The sequence below is a fragment of the Ambystoma mexicanum genome, chromosome 1p, assembly GCF_040938575.1.
Source record: "Ambystoma mexicanum isolate Mex_15411 chromosome 1p, UKY_AmexF1_1, whole genome shotgun sequence".
In the NCBI taxonomy this organism is placed as follows: Eukaryota; Metazoa; Chordata; class Amphibia; order Caudata; family Ambystomatidae; genus Ambystoma; species Ambystoma mexicanum.
Window position 1 is genome coordinate 736,850,987 of NC_090921.1, and position 25,998 is coordinate 736,876,984.

The 25,998-nt window shown below is 50.6% G+C and overlaps 1 protein-coding gene across 2 annotated transcripts in view; it reads left to right on the plus strand.

Moving 5' to 3' along the window:
• ZNF687 (zinc finger protein 687) overlaps positions 1-25,998 on the plus strand; it is a 514,459-nt gene that overhangs the window by 229,481 nt on the left and 258,980 nt on the right. For both annotated transcript variants that reach the window (XM_069650250.1, XM_069650253.1), the window contains exon 3: positions 4,645-4,823. In XM_069650250.1, coding sequence (XP_069506351.1) covers positions 4,645-4,823 — 179 coding nt within the window. The remainder of the gene's footprint in view (positions 1-4,644; positions 4,824-25,998) is intronic.

Below are 25,998 nucleotides of genomic sequence, written 5' to 3' on the forward strand. Positions count from 1 at the left end.
CTCAAAGCTGCAGGAAACCGAGACGCCTGCGAGACTGGTTGGTCCCACCAGTCCAAGGCTCCAAGCACTAATGAGGGCCATCTCAGATCAAGTAGTCCAGCAGAGCTTTACCAGTACAGTTGCAGCAAAGGTCTCCAGTCCTCTTCAGGTGTCGTCCACGGGTCTTCAGGCGGCACGGCTACACAGGGTATCTGGCTCTGCTGCTAATCTACTGGAATGGCTGCAGGAGTTTTTCATGTCCTAAATTCAGGTGACTGATCAAACTCAATCCTCCAATAGCAAGGAACATCACCACTACTCAGCCAGCAGTGGTCCAATCAGGAACCACTATGGGTTTTACTCGTGCATGTTTTACTCACTGCCACCAGTTTGTGGATTGGTACCAGACATTCTCAACCCACTTCCTGGGGACATAGACAAATGGCATACACTAGCCTGCAAAAGCAGCAGCTTTTCCGACCAAATGCATTACCTTATTGTGGACTTCCTGACCTAAGAGGGCAGTAAGAAAGGCCAAGAAACAATATGGCCAAAGGGCAAGCGAAAAGCCTTGTGGCTTGGCCATTTTAGAGTACTAGCCATGTTTGGTAACCAGGCACGGTAAACGTTAAAGTTCACACTAAAAGTACTACAAAAATGATAATGTAACTGCTGCCACCAGCTTGCCTTTAGGCACTTTTCAAAATAACTAGAAATCCCCATTTAACAAGTCTAGGGTGATGCACAAGTATCTCCATGCACTGCATTGTAAGATGCTATGTGCACAGTAAGAAAAGTTACCAAAACAGGAAAAAAGTAAAAAACCAAAGGGAAAACTAGTTTCCCAGTACTGATGGTCTGAAGGACTGATCAGTTTCCCTATGACTAAATGAGCAAAAAGAACAGGGAAGTGAAGCTGAAGGGATAGGGAGGTTTTAATCGCATGAGATTTGGGTGGTGGTTAAGGGTAATAATTAAGCTGGGGGGACAAGGAGGGACTGCGCGGGGGATCCCCCAGCATATGTTTGCAGTCAAATGACTTGAAAGAAAAAAAAATTATTTGGATTCAACAATACCTCCTCGATTACATCACATATAACCAAACTGAAAGCTTCACTTCTCTGTAAAAATTCAGTATAGGTCAAAAACAAACAGTTTGGGGGTCCATAGAATATGGAGGGAAAGTTGCTTAACAGTTGGTATCACTGGACCTTCAGGATTTCCATGTGCCCATTCATCGACCAAAAGGAAAGTACCCGATGCTCATAGTGGCCTAGCATCACTACAGTTCAAAATCCTGCCGTTTGGTCTTTCTTCAGTTACCAGGGTTTTCATCAAGCTGCTAGCAGTGGTGATGGCTCAACTCGGGAGTTAGAGCATTTGTCTTTCCCTACCTGGATTGACTTGCTCCTCCAAGCGCACTCTCCCGATCTCGTATCCGAGCACCCGTCCTAGTGCATCACATTTATCGAGGTGATCTTGGACACACTTTTTGGCAGGGCATTCCCACCTGAGGAACGAGTGGTGAACATCTCTTGGGTGATCAGTGTCTTCCAGTCACAGGGACAATTCCCTTCCTTAGCCTTTCTGCGCCTACTAGTCTAAATGGCCTCTTGCAACAGTAGTGGCTACAGAGGCTCGGCTGAGCATGTCATCGCTTCAGTGGCTCCTCTGTTGCCAATAGTCACTATTTCAGGGCCACATGTCAAGCCTCCTGCCGGTTTTTTTCTCAAGTGGCTAAAGACCTTGTGTGGTGGACCATAAGAACTTTCTATAAAACTGGGGGTTGGCCCCAAGTTATGGTGGTCGCTGATGCTTCTTTGACAGGTTGGGGATGCTTGCCTGTCAGAACCGACAGTGAGTGGACTGTTGTCTCCCGCTGAGTCTCTGGAACATATAATTTTGCTGGCTTTGAGAGTGATCAGGCTGGCCCTGGCCGCCTTCCTCCGCTCTGTGAAACTCACGACTGTGCTGATCCTGAAGGACAACACAATTGTCATCTACTATCTAACAAGCTAATTGGAGTGGGGTTCCTGCTGCTATGCTGACAAGCACTGCATCTGTGCTTTTGGGCTCTGGAGTATGTCTCTCTGCCGGCTGCCCTCCTTGCTGGAAGAGAGAATACCGCAGCGGGTGCTTTGAGCAGACACACTTCGGTCTCCCACAGCAGGGATCGCTGCCAGATAGTTCTAGATATGTTCCCCTTTGGGAGAACTTTTCAAGTAGTTCTCTAGACTTCCAGTGTGAACATGAAGTGCACGTTTTTCTGTTCCAGGGAATTTCCTCGTCTGGGAGCTCTGGATGATGCACTGACAGTCGAATGGACAGTCAACCTGTATGTGTTCCAACCAATCCCTGCCATACCGATGGTTCTCAGGAGATTGTGCCTGTTCGGGGCCACGTTGATTCTGATTTCTGCGGTCTGTGCCCAAAGATGTGGTACCTGGAGTTGCTGGACACACCAGTCTGTCCCCTCACCCCTCCCCCAGTGTCTCAGGAGGAGAGTCGACTTACTCTCCCAATAGGAGGGGCCTCAACAGCCTTAACCTTCATGCTTTTGAGAGGCTATTGAGAGGCTGAGCTATAAGGAGTGGGACTTCAAGAACAAGTCCTTGACGTACTCCAATGAACTTGGAGACACACAGCAAAGTTTATTTATGCCTGCAGGTGGCATACATTTTTGGCTTTGTTTTGAAAGAGGGATTTGTACCCTTTATCGTGACCATTATCTTCTGTTTTGGATTTTTTGTGCTTTTTGGCCCAGTCAGGCCTGCAGATCAGCACTGTAAAAGGGATACCTTGCCACTATTACGATTTTTAAGAGTTCCCCGGAACAAGGCTTATTAACAATCTCCCCTGTTATGCTGTTGGGGTTTATGTAACGAGTTTCCTCAGCGCCAGGTTGTGGTTCTGGCGTCGGATTTGAATTTGGTTTTGATATTCCTTCTGGGAGATCAGTTCGAGCCTCTCTATCCCTCTTCGATTTGGTTGCTCACCCGTAAGGTGATTTTCTTGGTTCTCGGAGTGAGCTCCAAGCATTCGCTTGAAACATCCCTATTTGGTTTTCTCCAAAGCGAAGTTGGCATTGGGAGCGAGACCACCTGCCCCCCCTTTCTTCCAAAGGTAGTCTCGATTTTCATCTCTCTCAAAAGAGCTATCTTCCTGTGTTTTCTTTTCCCTCTATCTTACCCTTCCAAGGAAGAGTAGCAATTCCATCAGCTGCACCCAGTGCGGGCCCTCAGCTACTACGTCTCTGGAAGGAAAGAGGCCAGTAAAGATGAACAGCTTTTGATTGGTTACACTGGTGTCCATGCTGGCAGTGCTGTGATTAAACAGACCCTGTTAAGGTGGATCATGCTCTGCATCTCTCAATACTACAATATGGCTGGTAAGGATGTGCCTGACAGTTCATTCTACCAGAGGTGTGGCTGCCCTTCAAGGCGGAATCCCTGTCCTGGACATACCTGGGCGTCTGTGCACATGTTTGCTAAGCATTACTGCTTGGAGTCCCTTTCAGGGGAGGAAACCCGATTTGGTAGTGTGGTCTTCCATAGTTTACTGATATAGGTGGTGGCCTTGCTTTCCTCCCTCCTCCAGATCTACGTACTGCAATGGTAGTCTATAACAGATGAGGAATCAATTTTAAGAGCAAATTACTCACCTCTCAATGTTCTTTCTGATGGATGTTCCTCCCACGGATTGCTCATTGCCCTCCATATCTGCTCCTCTTGGCGGATAGCCAGTATATCATCAGTTCCATGGTACCTTAGCATCGGAGTGCTAGGGGAAAAGGGGTGGAACTGAGGTCACTGGTCGTGGCACCTCAATATATAATGGCCACGTCATGTTAAGCGTGGGGTACATTGAGGCGCCTGGCAGTGCGGACCGAGAGCCGCGCTGCCCCCCCTGGTGAGGGCAATGTTTCTGAAGAACATCTACGCTATGGACAGGATATCGTAGATGAGGAATCCGCGGGAGGAACATCAATCATAAAAACATTATTGTTCTCAGTACTTCTGTGGTGCTACATTCAATTAACCATTTGTGTTCGACGATCCTAGAAGGTTGCTGAAATGTACTGCAATGGCAGTTGATTTCTAAAGTACAATTAAGTGTGTGGAAATCCTCAGGACCAAGCTCATGACAAGCAACCATTTATAAACCCAGACCGGGTTGAAGGAAGTTTATAGGAATACATCAGGACATGTTGTTTGGAAATGGCGAGGAAGCCAGGTTACCAATGTGATCTTCATGTCTTGATAGACTCAATGAACAAAGAGATATGCTCGGTCATGTTGGAAAATAATTTTGCAGTGTGGTTGAAATGTGAGGGTCTGTTTAAATAACTGATGCCTTCTATTGGTTGGAAAAAGGGGCTGTGCTGTGTGGGAGCTATTCCTGTGTCAGTGTAGGGATGTATTGTACCATATAAATGGGGACTTTGGTGCAGATAGTCCAATGGGTTGTGCACTGCTGGAGCCAGTACATTCTGGAATTTGTGGGTAGGGCATCAGTCATCCAATGTCTCTACAATGAATGACCCACCTCTAGCCTCTCTGTATCTGGTCATCTGGGTCTATTTCTTAAGTGCCCACAAGTGATTGACCTACGTATTCTGCCTATTATCACCTGTGTCAAACCGTCTTTGTCTCTTTTTCTCTTCAGGTCTGCTCTGTGTGTCCCATGATGATGCCCAACAACTGCAGTTTTATGGCCCACAGCAGGATGCACAAAAATCGTCCTCCGAATGTATGTCCAGAATGCGGGGGAATTTTCCGCACAGAGAACTACCAGTCTCACTTGAAGGAAGCATGCTTACATTTCTCAAGAAGGGTGGGATACCGGTATGAGCTCCATGTCTTCATATTGTGGCTTTAGTGGCCAGAGAATCATTTTCTCCCGTTATTGCATCCACCATGTTTCATCTGCGTTAATAATGTTCACAATTTGTTGACCGAATATTCTTATGAACCAATCACCTCAGTCCTGTTGTGCATGGAAAATTCTTCCACTGGATGCTATGCACCCTGCAGCCTGATTTAGTTCTGGCCCTCATCTTCTTTGTTTGAAATGTTTTGTTGTACCACCTTTATCCTCTGTATATACTCAAACTTGAAGCCTCTTAAGGTTTGGCTCATAGGTGTCAGATCAGCGACACCCAGTCGACCAAAAGATATTGGTATGGATAGTGATAGATGGCAAATTATGTTTTTGTTATTGTGGTTTTCTAAAAGGTGGACATTATTTGTTGAAATTCGTTTGCTTCATCTGCCGGTATAATGGAAAAAGTCCCATATGTCCAAAGGCTTGACAGAGGAGTGCATTCTTCGCTCTTCCTTTGAGGTATTTTCCTGTTTTGTTTTAAGCACATTAATGCAATCGATAAAACTTTATTTTTGGTTAAAAACTTTAATAAATCTTTTGCTCTGCTAACTATAGTATACAACTTTACAAATACCCCTCATACAAAAGACAAAATCCAATTGATCAAACCTTCACTAATGATGATTCCATTGTGACATTCAGACAAACACTAATGAGAGCTGTTTTCAGAACTTACTCTGAGAAGCCAGCCTAAAGGTGCAACCAATTTCCCACTAAAGTCATTTACCAAACTCCGTGGTGAGGTGGCTGAGGAGTTCAGTTTAGACTCAGGATGGCTTGATGTGAAGTACAGTAAACAAGAGCAAATTATGTACAGATGAGTACAAAAATACACTATTAACATAGGCAAGTAGTGAAATGAACACACTACTGGTATGTAGGCATCAGCGAAATTGGTCCATTTAGTTCTGCTGGAAATTTGGCGGATTCCATTCAAAATTCACCCAATCTGCCTATTTTGTGGTGCGCAGAGTAGAATTGTCGGTTTGGGGCTTTTTCCCAACCAAAATTCAGTTTTATTGTTGTGTTTTAGACCCATGAAAAAAATAAATTTCCACAAAATAATTGCCAAAAAAATCTGGTGGAAAAGGTAGAAAACTGCCCCACCCGCAGAACGGAATTGTTGGCAAATTTCACCAATTGTGTTGTGCTGTAATTTCGCCAACCCCAACTGGTAGGTAAAGTCACTATAAATATACATACAGCACAGTTTGATGACACCAAATTGACTACCTATCACATTAGAATGCAACTCAATCATACCTCCCCTCTCAAGCTCTTCGCTCCTCTACCTCTAACTCCCCCAGGGTCAGTCGTTTTTCAAAGAAAAGAGATGGGGGTAGATCTTTCTTCGGCTGGGGCCTCCCTCTGGAACAGCCTCCCTGCCACTCTAAAACTTGAGGAGAACCATCTCCGGTTCCGGAAGCACCTCAAGACCTTCCCTCTTTGCTTCTGCCTTCGTTCCCCTCTCCCCTACTGATCTGTTCTCTTGGCACCGTACACTTGGTCACCTTCTGTCCTCTGGACCCAGGTACCTGCTCACCCTGCCACCCTCTCGCACTGCCTCCGGGCCACCCCTTGCACTGGGGTCTGTGTCTGTACCCATACAGGTACCCCATCCCCCTTTTTTCTTGCACTTATCAGACCTACACTGTCTGTTGACTTAAACCCAGCACTTGCCAATTGCTGGCTTCACTGCCACTGTTTGCCTTTATTATTATTTATCTGTTTCTCCTTTGCTCCGCACTCTCCACTTCTTCCCCGTTCCATGCACTTTTCCCCTCCCCCCTCTCCCATGCACCTGCGCGTTCTCAATGTCACTGGGCCTAGTAAGATCGTTGTTTTGTTCTCCCCTGTTCCCCTCCCTTACCATGTCACACTCTGAAACACTTGTGTACGAGCACAATCGAAATAAACTATCAATATCTATACACTGTAAATAGCTAAAGTGGGGTCTTGGCACACCATTTAATTTTTCAGGGGTTTGCTGTCCCACTTCATGGGCCCCCTTAGACCTTTTGTTTTCCTCTTTGGTTTCTAGAATCTCTGGGTTATTTCTATCTCTGGTCAGAGTGACTTCTACTGAGGTCCCCAGAAACTCTTTTTGCGTTTATGGTCTTATGGTAGCCCATATTGTTCCTTAGACGGGCGTGATTTCTAATCGCCCCATTCAGGCCTTAGGGTAATTATATTATCCTACATTTGGGTTTAGAGAGTAGGTTGGTGGCAGATGTTATTTAGTCTTGGCTTCAACAGGAGTTCGTCAGATTTTCCTGCATTAGTAGCCCATGGTACACTTTTTGTAGCCATTTGGGTTCTCATTTTATTGGTCTTGCTCTCAGTAATGTTTTTCATTGTTTAGGGAAACTACAAGACATGCCTAAAATGGCCTATGTCCAAACATGGACGAACTCTGGGCGCAGACCGGCACCCTGTATTGTGGTTCGGGCTGGATTAGACTAGACTAGACTGATACCTATTCCTGCACCGGCCAATGCATATACACTGTGGGTGGATGTTTGGAGGTTAATTTACTGGCCTCCAAAACCTTTGTGTGAGTTCACCAGCCCATGAGTGAATGGGTAGAGGAGAGCCTCGCCCCCTTTCTAATTTATCTTGGGGATTTCTGTAGGTTGCTTAACTGAATGCTTGAGGATATTTTTGTCACAAAGTTGCTGCTGCAATTTTAGGAGATGACTTGCCATACTGGCCGACCCATGTGTCCTTGCTCTTAGCTCTGCTTTCGGTTTGTGGTTGCTCAGCATCCTTTCTGGACCGTGTTCTTCCTCCCACTGGTTCCCTCACTGGATGGGCTGTATAACCTTTTTGGGATTCTTTCTGGTCTTTTACCAACGTCTTCCAGTCTTATCCTCCTTGTCGTGGGCCTCAAGGTAGGAATCTTGGAGAGGTTGGTGGAACACCACTAAACCGCTATTGCAATTTGTCTGGGTCTTCCTGGGTTACCTCCACCATTGTTTCTTGAATGGGACCATTTTCTGCTGACTGCCCCTTCATCAAGCCGTTGACTAGCTGGGTCTGGTTCCTCTGTCTTCTTGAGGTCTTCTTTGGGCGTCTTCCTTGCCCTAGTTTTCACGCCCGGCACCCATTAGAAGTCAGATTGTTGTTCTTTTGGGTGTTCAGGGTTGTCGTTCGTCTGTAGGATCCTGGATGATCAGATCCTGAAACAGACTTTTACTTATCGTGCTATTTTTTAAACTTATCCCGAGAGCCCTTCTTGTCCTGTGATTTGCCTTAAACTTAAATTGGTACAAATCCTGCTTTTCTTCTCTTCTTGAGGCTACTGGGTTTCAAACCTATTACTGGAGCTCTCTGATAGGGTCTCTTCTCCCTTAGGTAGGTTGTTGCCTTCTCCAATCACACCTGTTGGGTAGAACTTTGGCTTAGTCTCCATATATACAGCTGTGCCTACTGACCATGTCCCATTATGAACTATGAGGAACTTTTACAGACTTGGAAACCTCCACCCAAATTACTTTTAATGGTACGCCAGACAACTGGCATTTTTCCTAGGTCCCTGGGATCCCTGGAGATTCCTACAAAGAACTGCAGTTTTAGCTTTTCTCCAGAATGGGGTCTGGCATGGATTTGCATGCTCATGAATATTCCCCGTCGTCAGGTTGGGAATCCTCGGTAAAGAAAAAATCAGTTTAGTTTCTGAACTGTCTTTCTCCTAATAACCAATCACTGGTCTCTGGGTCATACTGCCCCCAGCCAATGACTTCCCTCTACCTAAGCCCCTCCTCTGGCAGCCATCTTCAGATTTTTACCGCACGTTCAAGTGTTGGGAGTCCTTGTGCTATATCTCTCGAGCTTTTACTGCGTTTTGCGATTTTTATTTATTTATTTTCTCTTCAAAGTGTTTACTCTCATTTTTTCGGTCAATCGAGCCTCAAGCTCCACCGTTTCTATTTACGATCAACAGGGACCTGTTTCCGTTTATTCTTACGCCCCTCAAGGGCGAGTTTTCATTGCGTTTCACTTCTTGGAGGATTCCAGAAGATCTTTGAGGCACAACCCGTGTGGACATGGCCAAGGACAAAGGAAACGCGACACCCGGATCCAAGCATTTCAGGAGCTGCCCTGGATGCGGATTACAAAATGTTTTCAAGGAAGATAAGCACTCTCGGTGCCTCTGCCTTCACGACGACAAATCGCACGTGGAAAAGGACTGTGCGTTTTGTAAGAATATGTCCGAAACAGACAATGAGAGATCGTCGTACTCGACTCACCAACTTGCTGGAGAGGAAGAGCCCAGCAGCAGGTGAGAAGAAGTCGTCCGACCGGTCTTCTAAGACCTTTGAGGGCGCTCGGGCGACGGGGGCCCAACAAAAGGCAAAGCACTGCGAGTCCGCAGGCACCGGGAGCGCGGATGGGTTGGGCTCTTTGGCTGCCAGGCAGGGCGCGATGTCACCGACGCCTTCAACCACGAGCCAACGCTCTGGCTCGGAGAAAAGGAAGTCAGAGAGCCCGGGTAAGCTTCAGGAGAAGTCCTGGTCGATCCCGAAGGCGGCACCGAGGGGGAGTGAGGCAGCGAACCTCTTCCAACCCCCACCCCCCCCCACCAACCTAGGTGAAGGCCTCAGGCGCGCCCAAAGTCACGAAGGCCCTGATTCACCCGGCTAAGGCCTCTATCGAGGGAGTCGTGGCGGCCATGGCGAAGCCTGCGGAGGCTATCCCAGTGGAGACTACCTCCGGGCCTATAGTTTCCCTGCCACCACGGAGGGAATCCTCTTCAGCCTACCGATAAGACCCCCGTGAAACCCTGGGCGGAGAAAGAGGGGGGGCACGGTAGACATTATGGACACAGATACCACCTCTGAAGATTAACTGGCTGGCGTTGCAAAGATCCTGTACAAGAAGTTCGAGGAGGTTCGCCCCCCAACGAGATTGGCTCTTTCCAGGCCATGATCGCCTGGGTATCTGAGCTCTTCCAGCTCTGCCCCGAAGAACAGAAGAAGGAAGGTTTCCTCTACCAATGGCAGGAGGCCAAGAGGAAGACTGTCCTCTCAGTCCCGTTACTGGATGACATCTGGGACGAGGGGCTGGCGCTCCTGAAGAACCCGTCCACGGCTCCTGCTAAGAGAGTCCTGGATTCCGCCCCTATGTGCCTTAGGGCACAGCCGTCCCCAGATTCAGTGATCTCTGCGGCGGCCAAGAAGAAAGCGGCTGGGGCGACGGCTTCAACTTCAACATCCCTGCCGGACGGTGAGGGGAAGAAGCTGGACGCCATGAGACAACGGGTCATTCGTCTTCGACGACTATTAAAGTGGTCAACACCCTAACGATCGTGGCACGCTACGACAGGGAGCTGTGGTTCAAGATCGCTCTCCTGCTGGACTTCCTCCCAGACGACAAGAGGGCTGAGGCCCTAGAGATCCTACAGGAAGGCGAGATAGCTTTGGACCACGCCATTACGGTGGCCACGGACATCACCGACACCGGCTTTCATCAGATGGGCAACAGCGTTTGCCTTCGCCGGTGCGGTTGGCTTAAGGCCACCGACTTCCGCCAGGACGTGCAGACCAGGGTTCTGGACATGCCCTTCGACGGAAACAACCTGTTCGGCAAGACAGTGGATGAGTCACTGAAGGCCATCAAGGCGGACACCGAGACGGCTCGGGCCTTGGGTGTTCTTCAACGACGACGGCCGGCCTTTCGGAACTCTGGAGGCAAGTAAGGTGCCTCCAAAGGATCCGGCGGCGGTTCCTCGTCGTACCGACAAGCAATCCGCTCCTTGTCGCAGGAATCCTACAGACGACACGGCAAGACGGCAGGATTGCGTCGTCGCCAAGGAGGCCATGGCGGCAAGGCGGCGACTAAACAGGACTGAACCGGCTGTGGCGTCGGGCCCCCACCTGAGCACCCCGGTGGGAGGCCAGCTGGCAAAATTTGTCAGCGTGTGGGAGTCCATCTCCAGCGACCGTTGGGTGCTGGATGCCCTGGCCAGTGGGCACACGAATTTCAGAGAAGGTGCCCCTGCATATACCACCTGTGGCCAGGAAGGAAAACCACGTCCCACAACTACTTCTGGAGGTATGAGCGATGCTAAGACAGGGAGCCATAGAACAAGGGAGCCCCAAAAAGGCTCCGGGGCTCAGGAGTATAGTCACGGTACTTCCTCGTCCGGAAGAAGACCTGCAGTTGTTGACCCATCCTGGACCTTCGTGGTCTAAACAAGTACATCAAGTCTCAGGAATTCCGGATGGTCACCCTCCAGCACGTGCTGGGACAGCTGGAGGATGCCTACTTCCACATCCCCGTTCTAAAGGGACACTGCAAATTCCTACGATTCGTGGTCCAGGGGTGGCACTACAATCCGAAGGGAAGGGCCTTGAACTGGAAGTCGGTGCCCAGGGTGTTCACCAAGTGCCTGGCACGAGTGGCGGCGCGGCTGCGCCTGCAGGGGATCCACGTCTACCCCTACCTTGGCAAAGTCAAGGGAACTCGCCATCGATCACACAGCGAAGACCGTCCAATTGCTCACGGATCTGGGATTTTCGATCAACTTTGCGAAATCCCACATGGGACCGTCGCAAGTCGCCCTGTTCCTGGGAGCCAGACTCGACACAGTGGCGCGATTGGCGTCACTGTCGGAGGAAAGGACGAAGGGCATCCTGGGCAAGGTACAACGGCTGTTGACCATGGATGCGGCCAGGGTTCGGTCCATCAAGTCCCTACTCGGCATGATGTCATCGTGCACCTTTGCAGGCTGCGGATGTGACCACTGCAAGAGTTCCTTGACGCCAGTTGGATGCAAGCAGCGGGCAGTTTTAAAGAGAGGATGCCACTCAACGAGACTTTCCTCCAAGCGATCCGGTGGTGGGGCACCCGCTCACATCTTGCAGCGGACATGGACTTCCAGACCCCGGCACATCAGGAAACGGTGATGACGGACGCCTCCCTGGAGGGATGGGGAGCGCACACCGGAGATCTCCACGCAAGAGGCCTTTGGCTCCCGGAGGAGAGGTCACTACACATCAATGTCCTGGATCTCCGAGCCGTGTTCTGGGCCCTCAGGTCGTTCCTTCCGTCCCTCAAGGGCAAGGTGGTGAGGGTCTTCACCGACAACACCACCACGATGTTCTACATCCGGAAGCAGGGGGGGCACCAGATCCACAACCCTATTCAAGGAAGCGCAGGTACTGTGGCACTGGGCCGTCGCCCAATGGATGTTTCCGGTACCCTTCCATCTGGCAGGAATAAAGAACACCATCGCCGACTCACTCAGCAGGGAGCTGCGCTCGTGCCACGAGTGGGAGCTGCGGCAGGATCAAGTGGATCTCCTATTCCGACGATGGGGAAATCCCCAGATCGACATATTCGCGACGGCGACGAACGCCAGGTGCCAGAGGTTTGCCAGCAGGTTTCCCCAGCCGGGGAGCATGGGCGATGCCTTCTCATTCCCTTGGGACGGCCTATTCCTGTATGTGTTCCCGCCGTTGCTACTGCGACTCATCAGTCAAGTCAGGCGGTCCCGATGCAGGATGATCCTCATGGCACCAGCGTGGCCGAGGCAGATTTGGTTCCCGGACCTTCTGGACATGTCAGCGTTCCCCCCCCCCCCCCAGTCAAACTGCCAATGGATGCGGATCTTCTCGCAATCCTCCACCACAACCCGGGGTGGCTAAACCTGCAGGACTGGCTCCTGTAGCACTAGAGTTCGGAGGGTACGATATCCCGGCGGACTGCAAGGAGGTGCTTGCAAAGGTCAGGGCGTCCTCGACTCTCAAGTGCTATGGACACACATGGAATAGGTTCTCTGTCTGGTGCCGCGCACAGAAGATTAACCCTCTGCGGATTACGGTCCCTCAAGTGCTGCCGTACTTGCTGTCGCTGACCAAGGCGGGGCTGGCTCATGCCTCCATCAAGATCCATCTGGCGGCTATCTCCCGCTACACCAGAACGCCTGGCAATCATCTCTGTGGTCCCATCGCCTGGTGAAGGAGTTCATGAAAGGACTATTCAGATCGTTCCCGCTGGTGAAGGCCCCGGCCCCGGCGTGGGAACTCAACGTGGTACTAACCAGGCTCATGGGGCCGCCATTCGAGCCGCTGCATTCGGCACCGTTTAAGTTCCTGTCATGGAAGACAGCGTTTCTTGTGGCCATCACTTCCACACGACGAGAGGGAGAGATCTAGGCCCTCTCCTGTAAACCTCCATACCTGACATTCCAAGAGACGAGGGTGGTGCTGAGGACGCACCCCTCCTTCATGCCCAAGGTGCTGTCGGACTTCCATCTCAACAAGCCCTTGGGGTTACCTGTTTTCTTCCTGTCGCCTTCGTCGCCGGCCGAGAGGACTTTGCACTCGCTAGATGTGGCTAGAGCGCTGAACTTCTACGTGGACCGCACAAAGAGCCTGCGGAAGACATCACAGTTGTTTGTGAACTTTGGACCTGTGAATCAAGGGAAGGCCCTCTCGAAGGCTTCCATTTCCACATGGCTCTCCGGCTGCATTATACACTGTCACCGGTTGGTAAACCGACCGTTGCCCGGCTGTCCGAGAGCCCATTCGACCAGAGCGATCGCTGCTACCACGGCGTTCCTGTCTGGTGTGCCCCTGCTGGACATCTGCAGGGCTGCTACGTGGAGGTCGACACACACCTTCACGGGATTCTACTGTGTTGACTGGAATTCCAGGGAGGAGTCCAGAGTCGGCCAGGCAGTGCTGCGCAACCTGTTCGCCTGAAGGTGGGCCTGGTGAGGAGGTTAGAGATGCTTAATGTTGAGTTGATGAAATGCTTAATGTTGAGCCTTGCCACCTCCCGTGGTTGCATGTGTGTACTGCTATGTATTCATGTATTCATGAGCATGTGAATCCATGCCAGACCCCATGCTGGAGAAGGAACAAGTTACTTACCTGTAACTGTTGTTCTCCAGCATGGGTCTGGCATGGATTCACGTACAAACCCTCCCGCTTACCCCTCTGCGGCTCTTGTTTTGGTCTTTGGTCCTACTGCCACTTTACGTGCTACCAAATCTGAAGATGGCTGCCAGAGGAGGGGCGTAGGTAGAGGGCAGTCATTGGCTGGGGGCAGAGACCAGTGATTTGTTATTAGGAGAAAGACAGTTCAGAAACTAAACAAACTGATTTTTTCTTTGAGGATTCCCAGCCTGACGACGGGGAATATTCATGAGCATGTGAATCCATGCCAGACCCATGCTGGCGAACAACAGTTACAGGTAAGTAACTTGTTCCATACCATTGACTTAAGTTCTGCATTACACTTTTGCCTATGAAAATGTGTTTCCATGTTTCTTTGCCAACACCCTTTTTAACGAAGAAATAACTAAGAAAAAACAAATTGTATCTTTATTTTTTATTTTGTCCAACCCCTTTTCCTAATACTTTTATCACTACCACAAACCGCACCCCATTCCTTTTAACCCCTTACCCTGAGTGTTTTGTAGCCATTTTTTCGTTGAAAATGACTTCGAAAAAAAGGGTGTCTTTATAACAGCACAATACCAAAAATGCTCTTTTACATTGTATAACTGCTAATTATTAGTCTATTTTTTGGGAATGTAATTCAACCATATGGTCGCATTACACTCCCAGTAATGTAACCATACTATGACTGCAAAACAATTATACTGTAAAACTCATCGAATCATAACTTTTCTTCACCCTTTGGGCTTGGCTGTTAAATAATTATCCACCTTAATGTGCTTTATGAATGTACTAGTGTAAAAGCTTGTGTACACGGGCTAAAGTGCGTAAAGGAAAAACAAATTCTGAGTGTTAATATATTGTGTGGTATATTTTAATGTCATTTATGTTAATAGAAAAACAAAACTTGTTTAAAGAATTTTGCTCCTTTTACATGGAGGAGTCGTAACCTCAAACAAAATCTCTCAGAATCAGATGAAAGATTAACATTGTACATTTGCCCAATTGTTTTGGAATTAAATACATACTTTTGAGGAATGTCTGAGTAATACAATTCGCGTGCAGCATGATTCTCTTCATTCAACTTGAAGTATGCTGTTAAAGTGGTACCCGTGTCTTGGGCATTTTCTGCAGCTAATTGTATGTTACCATTATTGAAATGCACATTTTGTTCACCTGGAAGATGAACTTGAAATCTTATTGTATGCGTAAGGCAACATCTCCGTCTAGCGGTGACAACAGGCGAAGTAGGCAGTCTCTCCTGTGCATGACTGCATCAGACAACGTACATCTGGCCTTTTATTATATAGGATGGTGTGAATTTTACGTTCATGCACGATTTGCTAGAGGTATTGTATTTATTCTGACTGTTTCCTTGTTGGCATTTCAAGTCCTGTGCATGACTGTATTAATGTATGTTTTTATTATTTATGGTTCCGTTTTCTTTCCATCACCAGGTAAGGTAGTGGGCTTCTCCAGCATGGGGTCTGGCATGGATTCACATGCTCATGAATATTCCCCGTCGTCAGGCTGGGAATCCTCGGTAAAGAAAAAACCAGTATCAGTTTCGTTTCTGATCTGTCTTTCGTAGTAATAACCAATCACTGGTCTCTGCGTCATACTGACCACAGCCAATGACTGCCCTCTACCTAAGCACCGCCTCTGGCAGCCATCTTCAGATTTTTACCGCACGTTCATGTGTTGGGATCCTCGTGCTATTGCTCTTGAGCGTTAGTGCTATTTTTTCGCGTTTTTCACAAAAACTCGATTTCTTTCGGTCAAAAGAGCCTCAAGCTCCACCGATCCTACATCCGATCAACGGGGACCCGTGTCGGATTCGTCTGCGCCCCTCAAGGGTGAAGATTTCGTCGAGCTACACTTCGGAGGACTCCAGAAGCTTCTCAGGCCCGGTCTCGGAGATGGCCCAAGAGAAGGGAAGCTCGACGCCCGGAAAGCTGTTCAGGGTCTGCCCTGGATGCCAGCTGCAGAACGTCTTTAAGGAGGACGAACACTCTTTCTGCCTTTACTGCCTTCATGAGGACAAGACGCACGTGGAAAAGGACTGTGCGTTTTGCGGCAACATGTCGGAACGGACCATGAAGGACCGCCATCAACGTCTCGCCAACTGGCTGGAGGGTAAGAGCCCGTCTGGCGAGAAGAAGAAGAAACCCGAGCGGTCTTCTAAGACCTTTGAGGGCGCCCCGGCGACGGGGGCCCAACATAAGGCTAAGCACCGCGAGTCCGCTGGCACCGGGAGCGCCGAACGGTCGGGCTCTACGGGCGCCAGGCAGGGCGCACCCTCCCCGGCACCATCAACCACGAGCCAACGCTCTGGGTCGGGTAAGAGGAAGGCCGAGCACCCGGCGAAGCTCCTGGAGAGGCCCCGGTCGAGCTCTAAGGCAGAGGAGGAGCGTGGCAGTGCCCCCTCCCTCAAGGATAAGGCGGTGAGCGCACCTAAGGTGGTGAAGGCCTTGATCCATCCGACCAAGCCCTCTATCGAAACGGTCGCGGCGGCCCTGGCTCAGCCTGTGGAGGCTGCGCCAGTGGTGGCGACCTCGGGGCCCAGAATCTCCCTGCCTCCTCGGAGGGAGTCTTCTTTTGTGCCCATCGATAGGACCCCCGTGAAACCCACCGTGGGGAAGAAGGGGGGGCAGGGCGTCGTCGTAGATTCGGCCTCAACCTCAGAAGAGGAGCTGATCGAGGTCTTAAGCCACGGCCTAGGCGTGGAAGAAGGCCAGCCCGTCGGAATGGACCCCGACGCAGGTGACGACGTCGAGGATACCGACGGGGCCCCTGCTCGCCCGTCGGATTCCCCTCTGCCAGCGCCGCAAGACAACTCGGTGGCCATTTTGTTGGCCATACAGTCCTTATGCTCCGAGATAAGGACGAGACTACCGTTACCGACGGAAGAACCTTTCCCGTCGGGGGACCCAGAACCGGGACCTTCTGGTGTTCCCCCTACCAAGAAAAGAAGGATCCATCCACCACCTCCTTTTCAACCGTCGCGCCCCGTCCAGCCCTCTCCCCCGTCCACCCGAGGGGATGATACGGGGACTGACTCGGCAGCGACGGGTACGGACGACGAGGCATACGACGAGGATATTCCGTCGTCGCCTCCCGCCAGGGCTTCTCCGCCCGACGAGATCGGATCTTTCCACTCCATGATCTCCAGGGCTTCCGAGCTTTTCCAACTCTGCCCTGAGGAGAAGAAAAAGGAAGGCTTCCTTTATCAGCGGCGCGAGGCCAAGAGGAAGACGGTCCTCGCAGTGCCTCTGTTGGACGACATTTGGGATGAGGGCCTTTCCCTCCTCAAGAACCCTTCCACAACGCCAGCTAGAAGAGACCGGTACGAGAAGAAGTACCGGGTCCCGGACACGGCCCCCCTGTGCCTCCGGGCACAGCCTACCCCGGATTCCGTCGTCTCCGCGGCAGCCAGGAAGAAAGCGGGGGGGGGGGTGCGGCCTCCACATCGACTTCCCCGCCGGACGGCGAGGGAAAGAAATTGGATGCTATGGGACGTAGAGTCATCTCGTCGGCAGCGACGACGATTAAAGCGGCCAACGCCTTGGCTATCGTGGCTCGCTACGACGGGGAGCTCTGGTACAAGATAGCTCCCCTGCTGGATTTTCTGCCGGACGACAAGAGGGCGGAGGCCCTGGAGATCCTGCAGGAAGGTGAGGTGGCCTCTGACCACGCCATCACCGTGGCGACGGACATCGCCGACACTGGGTTCCGCCAGCTGGGCAACGGCGTTTGCCTTCGACGTCGTGGATGGCTCAAAGCTACGGATTTCCGGCAGGACGTCCAGACCAGAGTCCTGGACATGCCCTTCGACGGGAACAACCTGTTTGGGAAGACAGTGGACGATTCCCTTCAGGCCATCAAGGCGGATACTGAGACGGCCCGGGCCCTCGGAGTTCTGCAGCAACGTCGGACGCCCTTTCGGAGCAGCGGAGGCAAGGGCGCCTCCAGAGGTTCCAGCGGCGGTTTCGCTTCCTACCGTCAAGCGGCCCGCTCGTCGTCGCAAGAGGCCTACAGAGGACGAGGCAAGTCTAGCGGACCCCGCCGTCGTCGCCCAGGAGGTCAAGGCGGCAAGGCCGCGTCCAAGCAGGATTGAACCGGCTGTGGGGTCGGGCCCCCACCGGAGCACCCCGGTGGGAGGCCGGCTGGCGGGTTTCGTCAGCGTGTGGGAGTCCATCTCCACCGACCGTTGGGTTCTGGACGCCCTGGCCCGGGGCCACGCGCTCGAGTTTCAAAGAAGGTGCCCGCGTGTCCCCCCCGTGGCCAGCAAAGAACTTCACGTCCCTCAACTTCTCCTGGAGGTAAAGGCGATGCTCAGAAAGGGCGCCATCGAAATCGTCCCAAAGAGGCTTCGGGGCTCCGGAGTTTACTCGAGATACTTCCTCGTGAAGAAGAAGACAGGAGGATGGCGCCCCATCCTAGACCTCCGACGTCTGAACAAGTTCATCAAGGCGCAGAAGTTCCGGATGGTCACCCTCCAGCACGTCCTGGGCCAGCTGGAGGAAGGGGATTTCCTATCGTCGTTGGATTTGGAGGATGCCTACTTCCACATTCCCATCCTAAAGGGGCACCGAAAATTCCTCAGGTTTGTGGTCCAAGGGCGTCATTACCAGTTCAGAGCCCTCCCCTTCGGACTACGGTCGGCACCCAGGGTATTCACCAAGTGCCTCGCACCGGTGGCGGCGCAGCTGCGCCGCGAGGGGATCCACGTCTACCCCTACCTGGACGACTGGCTCATCCGCGCCAAGACGAGGGAACTCGCCGTGGTTCACACGGCAAGGACCGTCCAACTCCTCACGGACCTGGGATTCTTCGTGAACTACGCCAAATCCCACCTGGTGCCCGCGCAAGTCGCACTGTTTCTCGGAGCGAGGCTCGACACAGTGTCCCTTCTGGCCTCCCCGTCGGAGGAGAGGACCAGGACCATCTTGGGCAAGGTGCAACGGATGTTGGTGGCCGACGCGGCCAAAGTGAGGTCCATCAAGTCCCTCCTCGGGATGATGTCTTCCTGCATTTACCTCATTCCCATGTGCAGGCTCCGGATGCGCCCGTTGCAAGAATTCCTGGATGCGCGCTGGATCCAGACGACGGGCAGCTTCGAGGAAAGGATCAAGCTCGACGAGAACTTCCGACGAGCGATACGGTGGTGGGGCACCCGCGCGCATCTGACGGCGGGCATGGACTTCCAGACCCCAGCCCACCAGGAGACGGTGACTACGGATGCCTCGCTGGAAGGGTGGGGAGCGCACACCGAAAATCTGCACGCAAAGGGACTCTGGCTCCCGACGGAGAAGTCCCTGCATATCAACGTCCTGGAGCTCCGTGCAGTGTTTTGGGCTCTCAGGTCTTTCCTTCCGTCCCTCAAGGGCAAGGTGGTGAGGATCTTCACCGACAACACCACCACCATGTTTTACATCAGGAAACAGGGCGGAACCAGGTCCCCAGCGCTGTCCAAGGAGGCGCAGGACCTGTGGCATTGGGCCGTCGCCCAAAGGATTTTTCTGGTGCCGTTTCATCTGGCAGGGATAAAAAACACCATCGCCGACTCACTCAGGGAGCTGCGCTCGTGCCACGAGTGGGAACTACGGCAGGATCTGGTGGATCGTCTCTTCCGACGGTGGGGCACACCCCAGATCGACTTGTTCGCGACGGCGACTAACACCAAGTGCCGGAGGTTCGCCAGCAGGTTTCCCCAGACGAGGAGCATGGGCGATGCTTTCTCGTTCCCCTGGGAGGGCCTGTTCCTCTACGCGTTCCCTCCCTTGCCTCTGCTAATCCGGCTAGTCAACCTGCTCAAGAGGTCACGGTGCAGGATGATCCTCGTCGCACCCTCGTGGCCGAGGCAGATATGGTTCCCGGACCTTCTGGACTTGTCAGCGTCCCCGCCGATCAAACTGCCGGCGGACGCGGATCTACTCTCCAGGGAAGGAGGCGCCATCCTCCACCACGACCCGAAGTCGCTGAACTTGCAGGCCTGGCTCCTGCAGCGCTAGAGTTTGGAGGATACGACATACCGGCCGACTGCGGAGAGATTCTTGCAAAGGCCAGGGCGTCCTCGACTCTTAAATGCTACGGACACAAATGGAAGAGGTTCTCTGTCTGGTGCCACGCACAGAAGATTAACCCTCTACGGATTACGGCTCCCCAAGTACTGCCGTACCTGCTGACGCTGGCCAAAGCTGGCCTGGCACACGCGTCCATCAAGATTCATCTTGCTGCGATCTCCCGATACACCAGAACCACGGGACGGACGTCCTTGTGGTCTCATCGCCTGGTGAAAGAGTTCATGAAGGGACTGTTCAGATCGTTCCCGCCGGTGAAGGCTCCGGCCCCGGCGTGGGAGCTCAACGTAGTGCTGACCAAGCTCATGGGACCTCCGTTCGAGCCTCTGCACTCGGCTCCGTTGAAGTTTCTATCGTGGAAAACTGCTTTTCTTGTGGCCATCACCTCCGCACGACGAGTGGGAGAGATCCAGGCCCTTTCCTGCAAGGCCCCGTACTTGACTTTCCACGACACGAGGGTAGTGCTCAGGACGCACCCCTCCTTCATGCCCAAGGTACCGTCGGACTTCCATCTCAACGAACCCTTGGTGTTGCCTGTATTCTTTCCGTCGCCTTCGTCGCCGGCTGAGAGGACTTTGCACTCGCTGGATGTAGCTAGAGCGCTGAAGTTCTACGTGGACCGCACGAAGTGTTTTCGGAAGACGTCACAACTCTTTGTGAACTTTGGACCTGTCAATCAGGGGAAGGCTCTCTCGAAGGCTTCCATTTCCAGATGGCTCTCCGGCTGTATCATGTACTGTCATCGGTTGGCAAACCGACCTCTGCCCGGCCGTCCGAGAGCCCATTCCACCAGAGCGATCGCAGCTACCACGGCGTTCCTTTCTGGTGTGCCCCTGCTGGACATATGCAGGGCTGCTACGTGGAGGTCGACGCACACCTTCACGAAATTCTACTGCGTCGATCGGGATTCCAGGGAGGAGTCCAGGGTCGGCCAAGCAGTGCTGCGCAACCTGTTCGCCTGAGGTGAGCCTGGTGAGGAGGTAAGATGCTTAATGTTGAGTTTGATGCTATGCTTAATGTTGAGCCTTTGCCACCTCCCGTGGTTGTGCATGTGTATACTGCTATGTATTCTTTATTCATGAGCATGTGAATCCATGCCAGACCCCATGCTGGAGAAGGAACAAGTTACTTACCTGTAACTGTTGTTCTCCAGCATGGGTCTGGCATGGATTCACATGCGAACCCTCCCGCCTACCCCTCTGCGGCTCTTCACTTGGTCATACTGCCACTTCACGTGCTTCCAAATCTGAAGATGGCTGCCAGAGGCGGTGCTTAGGTAGAGGGCAGTCATTGGCTGTGGTCAGTATGACGCAGAGACCAGTGATTGGTTATTACTACGAAAGACAGATCAGAAACGAAACTGATACTGGTTTTTTCTTTACCGAGGATTCCCAGCCTGACGACGGGGAATATTCATGAGCATGTGAATCCATGCCAGACCCATGCTGGAGAACAACAGTTACAGGTAAGTAACTTGTTCCTTAGATTTGTCTTTATTGGCTGATATACATACCCAGTGAATTTACTTTGTTATGCTTAAGCTAAGTATTTATGTTAAATGTTAAAGGTATTTGGACCACGCACTATCACCAGCGGAATTGGTCTCCAGGCGGATCTGTAAACGAGAAGGCAGGGTGGGTTAGTAAGGTGAAGAGGGAGTTGGATAGTGAAGGTATGTCCTGGTGGCGTCTTCAGTTTGGTTTACACTGCGCTGAACTTTGGTGCGGGTATTGGATCGATGTCAGTCCTCGTGTGCTGTTAGTGTGTCTTATGTGTTTGTTGTTGCGGTATGGTGAAGTGCGCCCGGCTTGCTGTGCGAGAGGTGCTTGTGTTGGTTTTTTGTATGAATTAAGTATGCAGAAAGTAGAGCTTTTTTTGGTTAGTAGGTTGTCTCGTAGCTGGTCTTCACAGTTTGGATAAATGGCTAGATTTGCGAATCCTGTATGGTGGGGGGAGTCGCCGGTCTCCCAATACACTTCGTTTCACCATACAATAGACAAGGGTGTAGGCTACACCTAGAATTGAGTGTTCTGCAAAGTGTTGGAGAAGCCTTGTTTCACAATACATTACGTTTCACCATACAGTGGACAAAGATGGAGGCTACACCTAGATTTGAGAGACCTGCAGAGTGGATGCGACGCAGGCTAATTTTCTCAATTCTAGTAAAGTGTGTCACTTGCCAGCATTCACAAGTGGATCTAGATGCAACGCAAGGCAACATTTATAGTCCTGTTTAGATGCAGTGCAGGCTTTTCACAATTCTAAGTGTGGGATTTGCTAACAATCATAATTCTGTTTAAGTGTGGCGATTGCTATCGTTCACAATTCTGTCTGGATGCAACGTGGGCTAATGTTCCCAATTCTATGTAAGTGTGGCACTTGATAACATTCACAATTCTATCTAAATGTGGCGCTTACTAACAATCATAATTCTATCTATGTGTGGCGATAGCTATCATTCACAATTCGGTCTGGACGTGACGCGGCCTATTGTTCACAATTCTATATAAGAGTGGCACTTGATAACATTCACAATTCTTTATTATTTTTTTTATAGGTTGAATAGGAACCTACCAAGGACCTTTACTGAAAACATTCAAGGCCCTTGTTTGTTTTTCCACGCTTGCTCTAGATTAATTCTGGCCGCACTAAGCATATGGGAAGGGATGAGGGTGGCTCTATTTCCAGTGTTTGCATAGCTTCCCTCTACTGCCTCTCCCAACAAAACCACTGCTGGGTCAAAAGGTAGCTCTACCCCCATCACATCTTTAATATGACTCAGAATTTCTTTCCAGTATGTCTCCGCTACCGGACAGGCCCACCATGTATGGATCAAGTCCCCTAGTTTGCTCACAGCCCCACCAACATGTTGAGGGGTAGCTTGTATTAATGGAGCGCATGAGTTGCAGTGTCATAAACCATCTCGTGCATCATTTATATGCAGCCTCTTTGATCCAAACACACCTTGAACTTTTCGTGGCCCGGCACCATATTTGGCTCCATGTCTCCCCTTTTATTGGTTTTCCCACATCTAATTCCCATTTTCACATGTTTGGTAAGGTTTCTTTGGATCCCACCCGTACATCAGCCAGTAGAGTCTCGACACCCTCTTCTCCGGTGCCCCTTCCTTTATGGTAAGTACTAGTCCTACTGGGTCAGGGGATGCCCCCTCTCTTACTTTTGTGTTTGTAATCCAGTGTCTAATTTGGGAATATCGTTCACGTTCACTCTCGGGTGTCTGGAACTTGTCTTTGCACCTTTCAAAAGTTAAGGGTGTCCCTTCTGTGTAAAAGTCCCCTAGTCCCAGGGGCTGCCCTCCCCAATGTAGCCAGAAGTTGGGTTGCATGCCTGGTGTGAAGTCCGGGCTGTGGGCCATTGGTGTAAGTGGGCCTACTCTTTTCTCCTCTTGCTCTGTAATGCTTTATCCCAGTACCATAAGGTGGCCTTTGTTGTTTCCAGTAGCACACCCCCCCTTCCTCTGTGCCTTGCACTTAGGAATCCCACATTTTCCAGGGGGGTCTTGGTCGCCTCCCTTTCCAGGATTGCCCATCGGTTCTGGTTCTCCCGGTGAGCCCATTGCAGCATTAGTGCCACCTGTTCTGGTACCTCCAGCCCTCCGAGTGCTTGTGGGCAGAACAGGACTTTTCTAGGGACCCTGGGCATTTTCCCTTTCCAGATAAAAGGTCATGACTTCCCTTTGTAGATTTTTAATCGCTGAACCTAGGATCTGTATTGGGAGCGCTCCCATCACATATAAAAACCTGGGAAGGAGGGACATCTTGACAGCCGTTATAGGCGCGAAGCAGGACAACTCCTGCATATCCCATCTTTTGAAATCCTCTGTCCGGGTTTTCAGCAGCTCTGTGAAATTTGCCCCTTAAAGCTTCCCGTAAGTGGATGCTAGGTTTATCCCCAGATATGCAATGGATCTCTGTTCCCATTTTAATGGATAGCGTCTTCCCCATTCTAACACCTGCTCTGAGTCTTCCGTAATGTTAAGTGTCTTGGATTTGGGATAATCAATATGAAACCCACAGACCTCTCGAAATCTGTCTAACAGCTTAAATGCTTTGGGGAGCGAGTGTGCTGTGCCCTTCAAAAACAGTAGAACATTATCTGCCTAAAGGGCTATTTTCTGGGTACCACTGGCTCCTTCTGACACCCCATGAATTCCCTGTTCACCGTGGACAATCTGTGTCAAGGACTCCATGGTCATGGCAAAAAATGAGTGGGGAAAATGGGCACCCCTGCCTTGTTCCTTTGCAAATCGGGATACTGTCTGTGAGCTGCCCATTAATCATTAGTCTCGTGGTTGGGTTCCCATAGGTGGCTAAGATCATACGGGGGGAAAATCGGCCTGCATCCAAATTCTTCGAGGGTCAGTTGTAGAAAGCTCCAGTATAGGGTATCGAAGGCCCTAGACGCGTCCAATGCTAACACTGAGATACACTGTCCTGTCCTCCGTCCCCATTCAATGGTATTTATAGCTCTACGGATATTATCGTATGTGTGGCGCCCTTCACAAAGCCTGTCTCGTCCGGACGAATTATCTGTGGGAGGAGGTTAGCTAACCTTTGTGCCAGGATCGTGGAGTAAATCTTTGCATCCCCGTTTAATAATGATATAGGGCAGTAACTTACACAGTGTGATGTCTTTACCCGGTTTCAGCAGGAGTATTGTGGTAGCTGGGCCCATGTCCCCAGAGATTCGCCCAGTTTCCCTTATGTGATTAAAGAGTTTCGTCAGGGGGGCCCGTCAGAATGGTCTTGAAAGTTTTGTAGTATGCATTACAGAGTACATCTTAGTGGTAAATCTGACTGTACCGTCGGCAAATGGTGGTAAGAAATGAATAGCTGTAAAAATATACTGGAACCTCGCGTGTGCCAAACTTGTAGATTTCTTGGATTCCCTGTCTCGTGTCTTCACTCAGGCTAAATTGTTCCATCCAGAAGCCTATATCCTGGTCACAGGAGATCTGATCTGAATTCAGTGTGTATCAAGCTACTGTGGAATAGCTTTACCTAAGATTAAAACAGTAACTACCAAGGGTAGAAAGTGGCTGTCCTTTATGGAATGGGATTTGATGATCGCAAACGGCTCCATTGATGGGGATGTTCCCCCGGCAAGCACATGGTGCTGTGGGCCATCAGTGTTGTCCACTTTAGACTACATTTTTCTATCAACAAATCTATTTGAAAGGTGCACTTATTTTTAAGTAAAGGAGAGTGGAACAAGCAACCATAAGCACTTAGCATTGGAAATCTCTTGGAACGTCAAGAGAAGTAGCATTCTTATGGCCAGAAAAAATAAAGATTAATAGTCAAAGAAATCGACTAGTTAAGTACAGTGCCTAAATGATTCTTTGCATCAGGTCTGTGGAAATCTGGGGTTCCCTAATTTTGAACAAAATCGCAATCCACGTGGTTTTCATGACTTCTTATGGGCAGTCGAACGCCCCAACCCATGTTATCTCGTAGAACTATTGTTCATAAACATACATTCGATGAGATTACATGGCTTAAAAAACACGAAATGTGCAGTGTCATGAATATTCCAAGGAGGGAAATCCAAGAGGAGGCCCACGTTTGCAAAAGGCTAACAACCATTAAACAGCTACAGAAATTGGTCTAAACAACGGAAGATGTCTCATCTCCAGAATGATGGAGAATCCATGCTCAGAGCTTTGGGTAATAGTACATCCTGCAATTTCTGGGCAATGATTAATACCCAAAACAACGATCAAAAATCAGTCCAAATGAACAGCATTACGGAATCTGATTGGGTTAGCCACCTTGTAAAAAAATATCAAATACCAAAGGGGCATCCTGGTTTCCAAATCTCCGATATACCATGACTTTTGGAATTTAACGAACATGATGTTCTCGAGTTGATAAATAAATCCTCATCCTCAAGAGCAGCAGGTCCGACTGGCCTAACCTCAGGTCCTGAAGGGGATTTCCAAAATGTGGGCCCGTATTCTGTCCATACTTTTTCGGGGAATATTGGAAAAAAGAGCGATTCCCCTGTTCTTGGAGAATGGCTATTTTTATCCCTATTTTCAAGGAGGGGGCGGAGGCTTTAAAATCCACTAAATTACAGACCTATTAAGCAGTTGGATGTGGAAAGTAAGCTGTTTGCTAGCC